General features: G+C 37.7%; 1 protein-coding gene across 2 annotated transcripts in view; it reads left to right on the top strand.

Annotated features, from left to right (window-relative positions):
- Window positions 1-10,999, top strand: part of LOC128701300 (cyclin-L1) — a 77,956-nt gene extending 66,957 nt beyond the window's left edge. For both annotated transcript variants that reach the window (XM_053794956.2, XM_053794957.2), the window contains exons 8-9: window positions 7,207-7,467; window positions 8,044-10,999. In XM_053794956.2, the coding sequence (XP_053650931.2) occupies window positions 7,207-7,467; window positions 8,044-8,401 (619 nt within the window). In that variant the 3' untranslated portion in view covers window positions 8,402-10,999. The remainder of the gene's footprint in view (window positions 1-7,206; window positions 7,468-8,043) is intronic.
- Window positions 11,000-12,666: the final 1,667 nt, after the last annotated feature.

Below are 12,666 nucleotides of genomic sequence, written 5' to 3'. Positions count from 1 at the left end.
TAGAAGCATATACGTATAAAGATACACAACATATTCCTCCAAACTGCCAATATCCCAAACCCCTCCTTTAAAGTGCAGGCATTGTACTTCCCATTTCCAGGACTCAAGTCCGACTATATGAAAATAACCGGTTTCATGCTTCATGCATGATTTAAATAAATCATAAATATATGATTACTTTGAATGTTCTCAAAAGATCATTGTGGTGGAAGTTTCAAGATTTTTCTGGAATGTTTTGTTTTTACATTCTTATGAGGAAACGGTTAATATTATTATGCTTGTATGCATATTGAGGCAGACCATCGTGATCAGTTGATTCACCCCTTAAAATTTTTTTTTTTTTTTTTCAACAAGTCGGTCGTCTCCCACCGAGGCAGGGTGACCCAAAAAAAAGAAAGAAAATCCCCAAAAAGAAAATACTTTCATCATCATTCAACACTTTCACCACATGCACACATTATCACTGCTTTTGCAGAGGTGCTCAGAATACAACAGTTTAGAAGCATATACATATAAAGATACACAACATATCCCTCCAAACTGCCAATATCCCAAACCCCTCCTTTAAAGTGCAGGCATTGTACTTCCCATTTCCAGGACTCAAGTCCGACTATATGAAAATAACCAGTTTCCCTGAATCCCTTCACTAAATATTACCCTGCTCACACTCCAACAGATCGTCAGGTCCCAAGTATCATTCGTCTCCATTCACTCCTATCTAACACGCTCATGCACGCTTGCTGGAAGTCCAAGCCCCTCCCCCACAAAACCTCCTTTACCCCCTCTTTCCAACCCTTTCGAGGACGACCCCTACCCCTCTTTCCTTCCCCTATAGATTTATGTGCTTTCCATGTCATTCTACTTTGATCCATTCTCTCTAAATGACCAAACCACCTCAACAACCCCTCTTCTGCCCTCTGACTAATGCTTTTATTAACTCCACACCTTCTCCTAATTTCCACACTCTGAATTTTCTGCATAATATTTACACCACACATTGCCCTTAGACAGGACATCTCCACTGCCTCCAACCGTCTCCTCGCTGCTGCATTTACCACCCAAGCTTCACATCCATATAAGAGTGTTGGTACTACTATACTTTCATACATTCCCTTCTTTGCCTCCATAGATAACGTTTTTTGACTCCACATATACCTCAACGCACCACTCACCTTTTTTCCCTCATCAATTCTATGATTAACCTCATCCTTCATAAATCCATCCGCCGACACGTCAACTCCCAAGTATCTGAAAACATTCACTTCTTCCATACTCCTCCTCCCCAATTTGATATCCAATTTTTCTTTATCTAAATCATTTGATACCCTCATCACCTTACTCTTTTCTATGTTCACTTTCAACTTTCTACCTTTACACACATTCTCAAACTCATCCACTAACCTTTGCAATTTTTCTTTAGAATCTCCCATAAGCACAGTATCATCTGCAAAAAGTAACTGTGTCAATTCCCATTTTGAATTTGATTCCCCATAATTTAATCCCACCCCTCTCCCGAACACCCTAGCATTTACTTCTTTTACAACCCCATCTATAAATATATTAAACAACCATGGTGACATTACACATCCCTGTCTAAGACCTACTTTTACCGGGAAGTATTCTCCCTCTCTTCTACACACCCTAACCTGAGCCTCGCTATCCTCATAAAAGCTCTTTACAGCATTTAGTAACTTACCACCTATTCCATAAACTTGCAACATCTGCCACATTGCTCCTCTATCCACTCTATCATATGCCTTTTCTAAATCCATAAATGCAATAAAAACTTCCCTACCTTTATCCAAATACTGTTCACATATATGCTTCAATGTAAACACTTGATCTACACATCCCCTACCCACTCTGAAGCCTCCTTGCTCATCCGCAATTCTACATTCTGTCTTACCTCTAATTCTTTCAATTATAACTCTACCGTATACTTTTCCTGGTATACTCAGTAAACTTATTCCTCTATAATTTTTACAATCTCTCTTGTCCCCTTTCCCTTTATATAAAGGGACTATACATGCTCTCTGCCAATCCCTAGGTACCTTCCCCTCTTTCATACATTTATTAAACAAAAGTACCAACCACTCCAACACTATATCCCCCCCTGCTTTTAACATTTCTGTCATGATCCCATCAGTTCCAGCTGCTTTACCCCCTTTCATTCTACGTAATGCCTCACGTACCTCCACCACACTTACATTCTGCTCTTCTTCACTCCTAAAAGATGGTATACCTCCCTGGCCAGTGCATGAAATTACCGCCTCCCTTTCTTCCTCAACATTTAAAAGTTCCTCAAAATATTCTCGCCATCTACCTAATACCTCCCTCTCCCCATCTACTAACTCCCCTACTCTGTTTTTAATGGACAAATCCATACTTTCCCTAGGCTTTCTTAACTTGTTTAACTCGCTCCAAATTTTTTTCTTATTTTCATTAAAATTTCTTGACAGTGCCTCTCCCACTCTTTCATCTGCTCTCCTTTTGCACTCTCTCACCACTCTCTTCACCTTTCTTTTACTCTCCAAATACTCTGCTCTTCTTATAACACTTCTGCTTAGGTCACACTACACATACATGTACACATTTATTTATACACACTCATCTGAGTTTTCTTTGATTTTATCTTAATAGTTCTTGGTCTTATTAATTTTCCTTTTATATCCATGGGGAAGTGGAATAAGAATCTTTCCTCCGTAAGCCATGCGTGTTGTAAAAGTCAACTAAAATGCCGGGAACAATGGGCTAGTAACCCCTTTTCCTGTAAAGATTACTAAAAAGAATAAGAAGAAGAAAATTGTCAAAGTGGGAAGTCTGAATGTGCGTGGATGTTGTGCAAATGATAAGAAAGAGATGATTGTGGATGTTATGAATGAGAAGAAGCTGGATGTCCTGGCTTTAAGTGAAACAAAGCTGAAGGGGGTGGGAGAGTTTCAGTGGAGAGGAATAAATGGGATTAGGTCAGGGGTTTCAAATAGAGTTAGAGCTAAAGAAGGAGTAGCAATAATGTTGAAGGATAAGCTATGGCAGGAAAAGAGGGACTATAAATGTATTAATTCAAGGATTATGTGGAGTAAAATAAAGATTGGATGTGAAAAGTGGGTTATAATAAGCGTGTATGCACCTGGAGAAGAGAGAAGTGTAGAGGAGAGAGAGAGATTTTGGGAAATGTTGAGTGAATGCGTGGGGAGTTTTGAATCAAGTGTGAGAGTAATGGTGGTTGGGGATTTTAATGCTAAAGTGGGTAAAAATGTTATGGAGGGAGTAGTAGGTAAATTTGGGGTGCCAGGGGTAAATGTAAATGGGGAGCCTTTAATTGAGCTATGTGTAGAAAGAAATTTGGTAATAAGTAATACATATTTTATGAAAAAGAGGATAAATAAATATACAAGGTATGATGTAGCACGTAATGAAAGTAGTTTATTAGATTATGTATTGGTGGATAAAAGGTTGATGGGTAGGCTCCAGGATGTACATGTTTATAGAGGGGCAACTGATATATCGGATCATTATTTAGTTGTAGCTACAGTTAGAGTAAGAGGTAGATGGGAAAAGAGGAAGGTGGCAACAACAAGTAAGAGGGAAGTGAAAGTGTATAAACTAAGGGAGGAGGAAGTTCGGGTGAGATATAAGCGACTATTGGCAGAAAGGTGGGCTAGTGCAAAGATGAGTAGTGGGGGGGTTGAAGAGGGTTGGAATAGTTTTAAAAATGCAGTATTAGAATGTGGGGCAGAAGTTTGTGGTTATAGGAGGGTGGGGGCAGGAGGAAAGAGGAGTGATTGGTGGAATGATGAAGTAAAGGGTGTGATAAAAGAGAAAAAGGTAGCTTATGAGAGGTTTTTACAAAGCAGAAGTGTTATAAGAAGAGCAGAGTATATGGAGAGTAAAAGAAAGGTAAAGAGAGTGGTGAGAGAGTGCAAAAGGAGAGCAGATGATAGAGTGGGAGAGGCACTGTCAAGAAATTTTAATGAAAATAAGAAAAAATTTTGGAGTGAGTTAAACAAGTTAAGAAAGCCTAGGGAAAATATGGATTTGTCAGTTAAAAACAGAGTAGGGGAGTTAGTAGATGGGGAGATGGAGGTATTGGGTAGATGGCGAGAATATTTTGAGGAACTTTTAAATGTTAAGGAAGAAACAGAGGCAGTAATTTCATGCACTGGTCAGGGAGGTATACCATCTTTTAGGAGTGAAGAAGAGCAGAATGTAAGTGTGGGGGAGGTACGTGAGGCATTACGTAAAATGAAAGGGGGTAAAGCAGCTGGAACTGATGGGATCATGACAGAAATGTTAAAAGCAGGGGGGGATATAGTGTTGGAGTGGTTGGTACTTTTGTTTAATAAATGTATGAAAGAGGGGAAGGTACCTAGGGATTGGCAGAGAGCATGTATAGTCCCTTTATATAAAGGGAAAGGGGACAAAAGAGACTGTAAAAATTATAGAGGAATAAGCTTACTGAGTATACCAGGAAAAGTGTACGGTAGGGTTATAATTGAAAGAATTAGAGGTAAGACAGAATGTAGGATTGCGGATGAGCAAGGAGGTTTTAGAGTGGGTAGGGGATGTGTAGATCAGGTGTTTACATTGAAGCATATATGTGAACAGTATTTAGATAAAGATAGGGAAGTTTTTATTGCATTTATGGATTTAGAAAAGGCATATGATAGAGTGGATAGAGGAGCAATGTGGCAGATGTTGCAAGTATATGGAATAGGTGGTAAGTTATTAAATGCTGTAAAGAGTTTTTATGAGGATAGTGAGGCTCAGGTTAGGGTGTGTAGAAGAGAGGGAGACTACTTCCCGGTAAAAGTAGGTCTTAGACAGGGATGTGTAATGTCACCATGGTTGTTTAATATATTTATAGATGGGGTTGTAAAGGAAGTAAATGCTAGGGTGTTTGGGAGAGGGGTGGGATTAAATTATGGGGAATCAAATTCAAAATGGGAATTGACACAGTTACTTTTTGCTGATGATACTGTGCTTATGGGAGATTCTAAAGAAAAATTGCAAAGGTTAGTGGATGAGTTTGGGAATGTGTGTAAAGGTAGAAAGTTGAAAGTGAACATAGAAAAGAGTAAGGTGATGAGGGTGTCAAATGATTTAGATAAAGAAAAATTGGATATCAAATTGGGGAGGAGGAGTATGGAAGAAGTGAATGTTTTCAGATACTTGGGAGTTGACGTGTCGGCGGATGGATTTATGAAGGATGAGGTTAATCATAGAATTGATGAGGGAAAAAAGGTGAGTGGTGCGTTGAGGTATATGTGGAGTCAAAAAACGTTATCTATGGAGGCAAAGAAGGGAATGTATGAAAGTATAGTAGTACCAACACTCTTATATGGGTGTGAAGCTTGGGTGGTAAATGCAGCAGCGAGGAGACGGTTGGAGGCAGCGGAGATGTCCTGTTTAAGGGCAATGTGTGGTGTAAATATTATGCAGAAAATTCGGAGTGTGGAAATTAGGAGAAGGTGTGGAGTTAATAAAAGTATTAGTCAGAGGGCAGAAGAGGGGTTGTTGAGGTGGTTTGGTCATTTAGAGAGAATGGATCACAGTAGAATGACATGGAAAGCATATAAATCTATAGGGGAAGGAAGGCGGGGTAGGGGTCGTCCTCGAAAGGGTTGGAGAGAGGGGGTAAAGGAGGTTTTGTGGGTAAGGGGCTTGGACTTCCAGCAAGCGTGCGTGAGCGTGTTAGATAGGAGTGAATGGAGACGAATGGTACTTGGGACCTGACGATCTGTTGGAGTGTGAGCAGGGTAATATTTAGTGAAGGGATTCAGGGAAACCGGTTATTTTCATATAGTCGGACTTGAGTCCTGGAAATGGGAAGTACAATGCCTGCACTTTAAAGGAGGGGTTTGGGATATTGGCAGTTTGGAGGGATATGTTGTGTATCTTTATATGTTTATGCTTCTAGACTGTTGTATTCTGAGCACCTCTGCAAAAACAGTGATAATGTGCGAGTGTGGTGAAAGTGTTGAATGATGATGAAAGTATTTTCTTTTTGGGGATTTTCTTTCTTTTTTGGGTCACCCTGCCTCGGTGGGAGACGGCCGACTTTTTTAAAAAAAAAAAAAAAAAAATAAAATATATAAAAAATATATGTATATATATATAAAATATTTTTCCCCTCCATCCCTGATGCTGGGTTGCCTTAAAGTGGCAGCATGCTTTGAGCTTGCATCCTAGGGATAGGGTTATGCCATACTCTACAGGATGTTTTGACCAATTAAATGAGACTGATGTTTCCTCTCTCTAAATTTGGTGATAATTGTGACTAATGACATGAAATAGAATTATAGATATAGATTGTGGAATAGAATTATGGGTATAGATAGTAAATCATTATGCATTCCTTAATATAACAGTGATTTGGTCAGAATGGTGGCAAGTTGATAACTGGACCATGTGAGAGGTGCGATTTTTTAGGTAGCTCATCAGCCAGCCACTTTTATATTTGCCTTCCTACATGTTTTACTAAATGTGTGGATTTTGGGATGTAACCCATTTTCATTCTAGTATGGATTTCAAACTGATAAAAGCTGGACATACCATTTTCAAATTTTGAATCTTCATTCGAATGATTGATTATGTTCTCATGATAAGCAGCTTAGTTGTACTTGTACTAGGAACCTCTAGTAATCAGAAACTTGGAGGTGGAAAAGCTTTAGCTAAAAGAAAATAAATTCAGCCAGTCAGAAAGAAAACTGAATGGCTGAATTTATTTACTTGTATTTAAAAAAAAAAAAAAAAAAAAGTGGCAAAGTTTTACAATAGTCAAGGCTAAGTGATGCAGTTCACACAGCAAACAGTTGATGTTAGAATGGGTACATTTTTGTGCACTTATCTGCAATTTCATCTTACAGCTATGGTAAGTTATAATATTGCTTTTATAGGTCTTATAGTATTATGAATAGACAAACATCATGTTCTAGCAGATGTATTGCTTATCCTATATTTGGCAGTCTGTTTTCATGAGCCATCCATGGCTTAATATAAATTTACAATCGTGAGGCATAGAACAATTTGCATGTGTGGCCATAGGTATTGCAGTTCTATAAATGAGTAATGCAAAATGAGTGTCTTGGATCTTCAGATTTGTTGGGAGCTAAATTGATATGTTCCATGGACACTTTTGGATTAAGGACACTTTTTGTGTTTTGCAAAGTAGGCTAATGAAGATTCCATTCTGATGTTTTCTAGAAACTCAGGAAGAAAACGAAGTGGGAGTAGTGGTAGCAGATCTAGAAGTCGAAGTCGTAGCCACTCGAGATCATCACATCGTCGCACCCGCAAGAAGCAGCGTCGTGGTGATTCCCGATCTTCTCATTCACATTCCAGATCTCGATCAAGATCACGAACTCGGTCAAGGTCCCATTCCCGAGATAAGCACAGAGGAAACAAAAAGTACTCGAGAACTCCATCTCCAACAGTAACACCTCCACCACGTTTTACAAAAAATAAGTAAGTTTTAGTTCCTGTTCTCCCCCCCTCCATCCCTTATTCTTTTATCCTCCCTATAAATTCTTCCCCTACTCTAACAGAGTTTCCCATCACTCTTCAATCATTTGCAGAAAGTCTCCTTTCCCTTCTACCTGTATAGTATACAAGCTTTGGGTTGAAAGCATCAGCACCCTGAAGTATATATACTGATAATGAAAAGAAACACACACACACTTTTTTTTTCTATCATCTCTTTTTGTTCACATTTAACCACTACCCTCTCTTTTCCTCTTTACCTCTTACATCTTCTTTCCCATCTCCCCAATGTTCTTCTGCATCTTTCTCACCCCATTTTTCCTATCTCCTTCATTCTTTCTCTCCTGTAGTTAAGGATTCAAAGACAACCCTCAATTTTGTTTCTTTGCACTTTAACTGTATTTTGATTCATGAAATGCAGTACATTAATTTAATTCTTTTCTCTCTAAGATTTTAATTGTACTTCTGCAATTACATTTTCCACTTTTTGGCTTAAATTGTTAGTTATTAATGCAGTTCATCACTTCTAAGTATTTAATTGGATTTTTTTTTTTTTTACAGAGATAAGGGGTTAATTGTCAGATCAAGGTCCCGGTCTCATTCTCGATCACCCCAGAGAAACTATGAAAAGTATGACCGATATGAGAAGTATGACAAAGTAGAACGATACTCCAAAGCCAATGATAGATATGAGAAGAATGATAGATATGCAAGAGATGACAAAATAAACAAATATGAGAATAAGGAAAAGAGTGATAAATATTCCAACAAATATGGCAACAAGTTTGATAGATATGTTGATGATAAGAAAAAATACGACAGAGACGATAAAAAATATTATGATAATGGATTTGGAAAACCTCACAAAGCTAAGAAAAATGGCCGCCACAGATCTAGATCACGAGATAGGCGGCGATAGTGTATATTGAGCTTTGTTACTGTGCAGTAGCTCTTGTGGAGGTCAACATGGCATTGGTACTCCTAAAACCCAGGGATATTCAGATTACCTGAAACTTCATAAGTTGAATTTTGCATAATCCATAAAAGTTTGTGTTATATTTTGAAGCCATAAACTGTTTTGATGTACAACAGACTATAAATTGTGTATATATGTATATAGCATTACATGTTTAGCTCTGTAACTCTTGGTTAGAATGAAATTCCATTCTACATATGTTGAAAAATATAAAAATTGCCTGAGATCTCTGAATTCTGCATGACAAGAAAAAAGTCAATATTAACCTGGTTCATTACAGAGGAAAGGAAATGTAGAAGTGTTAATGTTTGCTCATATTGAGCAGCAATAAATGGTTATTTTTCAAAATCACAATTATTTTGCTATATGCCTTGCCTACCAGGTATTAATAAAATGCCATAGATCAGATTCCATTTGTTCATATAAAATTTGCATTTTACTGTTTTCATTAAAAAAATATATATATATTTTATTATTCACTAGCAAAGCTTTATATATAATGTTAAATATAATTTATTACTTTGATAGTGTGGTCAAAACATCCCTAAAACAAAATTTGGTAAAAAAAAAAATCAATAACTTTAATTTAGATTTTAGTAAAGTGTGTTTGAAATTATGGTGCAAATTATTTTCAAATGCATCAGTATCTCAAATCTTAAAGAGTATATGACCCTGCTTTCTAAATTGGTAATATATATTTATACACCCCATTGGTTTTCTCCCAGCAAGGTAGTGACCCAATATAAGAAAACACCATTCAACAGCTGTCTTGGCAGCAGTGTGCAGATATCACAATTCAAATGATCCTCCAAACAGCAACAATAATAACACAAAAATTCAACGTTTTGGTTTTGGTTACAGGAATTTTTCAGCCAAGTGTTTTAGCAATATACAGTACTTTGAGTCTTGTAGTGTATTGCAAAGTTCTGTGAAAGAAACTTGTATATATATTTTTTTTTTATTTCAAGTCAGCCATCTCCCACCGAGGCAGGGTGACCCAAAAAAGAAAAAATCCCCAAAAAGAAAATTCTTTCATCATTATTCAACACTTTCACCTCACTCACACATAATCACTATTTTTGCAGAGGTGCTCAGAATACAACAGTTTAGAAGCACATACATATAAAGATACACAACATATCCTTCCAAACTGTCAATATCCCAAACCCCTCCTTTAAAGTGCAGGCATTGTACTTTCCATTTCCAGGACTCAAGTCCGGCTATATAAAAATAACCGGTTTCCCTGAATCCTTTCACTAAACATTACCCTGCTCACACTCCAACAGCTCATCATGTCCCAAATACCATTCGTCTCCATTCACTCCTACCTAACATGCTCACGCACGCTTGCTGGAAGTCCAAGCCCCTCACCCACAAAACCTTTACCGCCTCCCTCCAACCTTTTCGAGGACGACCCCTACCCCGCCTTCCTTCCCCTACAGATTTATACGCTCTCCAAGTCATTCTACTTTGATCCATTCTCTCTAAGTGACCAAACCACCTCAACAACCCCTCTTCAGCCTTCTGACTAATACTTTTATTAACTCCACACCACCACCTAATTTCCACACTCCGAATTCTCTGCATAATATTTACACCACACGTAGCCCATAGACAGGACATCTCCACTGCCTCCTCGCTGCTGCATTTACAACCCAAGCTTCACACCCATATAAGAGTGTTGGTACTACTATACTTTCATACATTCCCTTCTTTGCCTCCATAGATAATGTTTTTTTGTCTCCACATATACCTCAATGTGCCACTAGCCTTTTTTTCCTCATCAATTCTGTGGTTAACCTCATCCTTCATAAACCCATCTGCTGACACATCAACTCCCAAATATCTGAAAACATTCACTTCCATACTCCCTCTCTACAATGTGATATCCAATTTTTCTTTATCTAAATCATTTGATACCCTCATCACCTTACTCTCATCTATGTTCACTTTCAACTTTATACCTATACACACCTTCTCAAACTGGTCCACTAACCTTTGCAACTATATATACACATACATATATTCATATACACACAAAACTTTGAAGATGGAGAGATGTAATAATGACAATGACATGTGACTCGAATATTTTGTGCAATCTAGATTAATATGATTAGAAGAGTAATGGTGAATTAGTCCATATTTTGCCACCAGGTTACTGCTTTCTGGAATGTATGTTCAGGCATTAAATTGTAGGACAATGAATTTTAACAATTTGTTTGGCCAGGTGATATCTGCAGAATATTTTAATTGAACGTAACTATAGTTTTATCAGATGGTGTTTTGGGAGTGGCAATAAAGTTACCGTGGGACAGTATAAAATTTCTTTACATTTTGTATTTTTTAAATATTAAAGCATATAAATGAAAGTTACCAAATTTTAAATTATGGAATATGTATTTTTTGATACTTGCTGAGATAGGTTATATAAACTGTGATGTGTACATACTATTGACATTTTGCTAAGTACCACATAATTTTGTCTTAAGAAATATGTATATTCACACCTGTAGTTGGAATATGAATTATTTTTATAAACTATCTTTAATTTTCTCCTGCTAAAAGCACACTACTGTGTCATTTATGTTCAACTACTTACACATGTTATTTTTATATTCATACATTCAAAGCTAGTATGAAAATGGATATCATTTTCTGTGGTTTATACCACATACCACCCTTTAAGGAAGGTGCTGATGAAGGGTTCTTGGTCCAAGGAATTGAGCTACCGTCTTTTTCATAGATTGAATCCGATTATCTTCGATTCCTCAGCTCCTCAAAGGTAGTTCTATGATGCTGGTGTGGTCTTGATCCAAGGTATTTGGCTTGTCCCTAACTTGGATTGAACCTGATTGCCTTCCATAATCCAGTTGCAGCAAGTCCTGTGTAAGATTAGTGTTCCCTCTTTGATTGTAATAACCTTGTCTTCCTAAGTATCACAACACTAGCCACTGCTGAGAATCCTTTGAAGATGAAACCAAACTAAGTAAGAGGCATTGCCCAGAGGATTAAATATGTCATAATGCCCCAAATAAGTTATACAAGACTGCCTATTATATCTTTTATTGTTCTATACCTGTATGACTCCAAGATCCCCAAGGTCTGTTTATATCGCAAAGTGTTTAGGAAGCCTTGCATAACTTCCCTGAAAGCTGCTGCTCATAGTCGTCTGAATATCCTTAAACACTATCCCATCTTTCGTGGGGAGGATGATAGACAAACCCTTCTTCACCTTTATTCAGCCCTATTTGTATCTAGACTTACTTTTTTTTTATATCAAACCAGCCATATCCCACCGAAGCAGTATGACCCAAAAAGAAAGTTGATTTTTAAATTTTGTAATGCAAGGGGTTACTAACCCCTTGCTCCCGGCATTTTAGTAGCCTGTTACGACACGCATGGCTTATGGAGGAAGAATTCTGTTCAATTTCCCCATGGAGAAGACTAGAATATAGTGACCAATATATTTGGCCCACCCCACTACTACTACGTTTGCTCCCATTCATCAAGAGTTACATTTTGGTCTCGTGGTTTTTCGATCTTTCCCTTTTGAGAGCCTGTATACAAAGATGCATGTTACTTCCTATAAGATAGACTCTGCCCATTGTTTTCATTATTTTATCCATATCCATGACCTTCACAAACCTTCCATATGCAGAATGGTCAGTGATATTTGACTCTGTACTGGACTGAAGAACCAAATGGCTGGCAAAATGTTTCCACAATAAAGGTTCCCAAATGTTGCGCAGGTCTCGTTCTTCAACTTGTTTGAATTCTTAACCATTTACGTGTCACATTTTGCAGTGACCCAGAACATGTCAATGAGTTTTGAAGACTTACTATTCAGGACCTCCATGTTTCTTAGATGGTAGTCCTTATTCTTGACTTTATTTCAGTTCTCTGTTCATCACAGCAGTGCTGTATGACCCTGGTGGTTTAGCGCTTAGTTTTGATTATAATTGTAATGACGATGGTCTGGGTTAGACCACAAATTGTTTTCTACTAAACCACATTTAGGATTCTGGCCATCTTCCTACCATTGTTGGGTTTGGGAAACTACTATGTCTTTTCTTATGCATTGGATGCTGTATAGCCCTTGTGGCTTAGTGCTTCTTTTGATTATAATAATTATGCATTGGATGTGACTAGCTCGTGGATACCGCATGGAGAAACTATTGGAACCACTGCAAGGACTATCTGGTTGC

Source organism: Cherax quadricarinatus, chromosome 72, assembly GCF_038502225.1.
Source record: "Cherax quadricarinatus isolate ZL_2023a chromosome 72, ASM3850222v1, whole genome shotgun sequence".
NCBI classification, from domain to species: domain Eukaryota; kingdom Metazoa; phylum Arthropoda; class Malacostraca; order Decapoda; family Parastacidae; genus Cherax; species Cherax quadricarinatus.
Note: the sequence above shows the minus strand (reverse complement) of the source record. Positions and strands in the feature narration are given on the sequence as shown.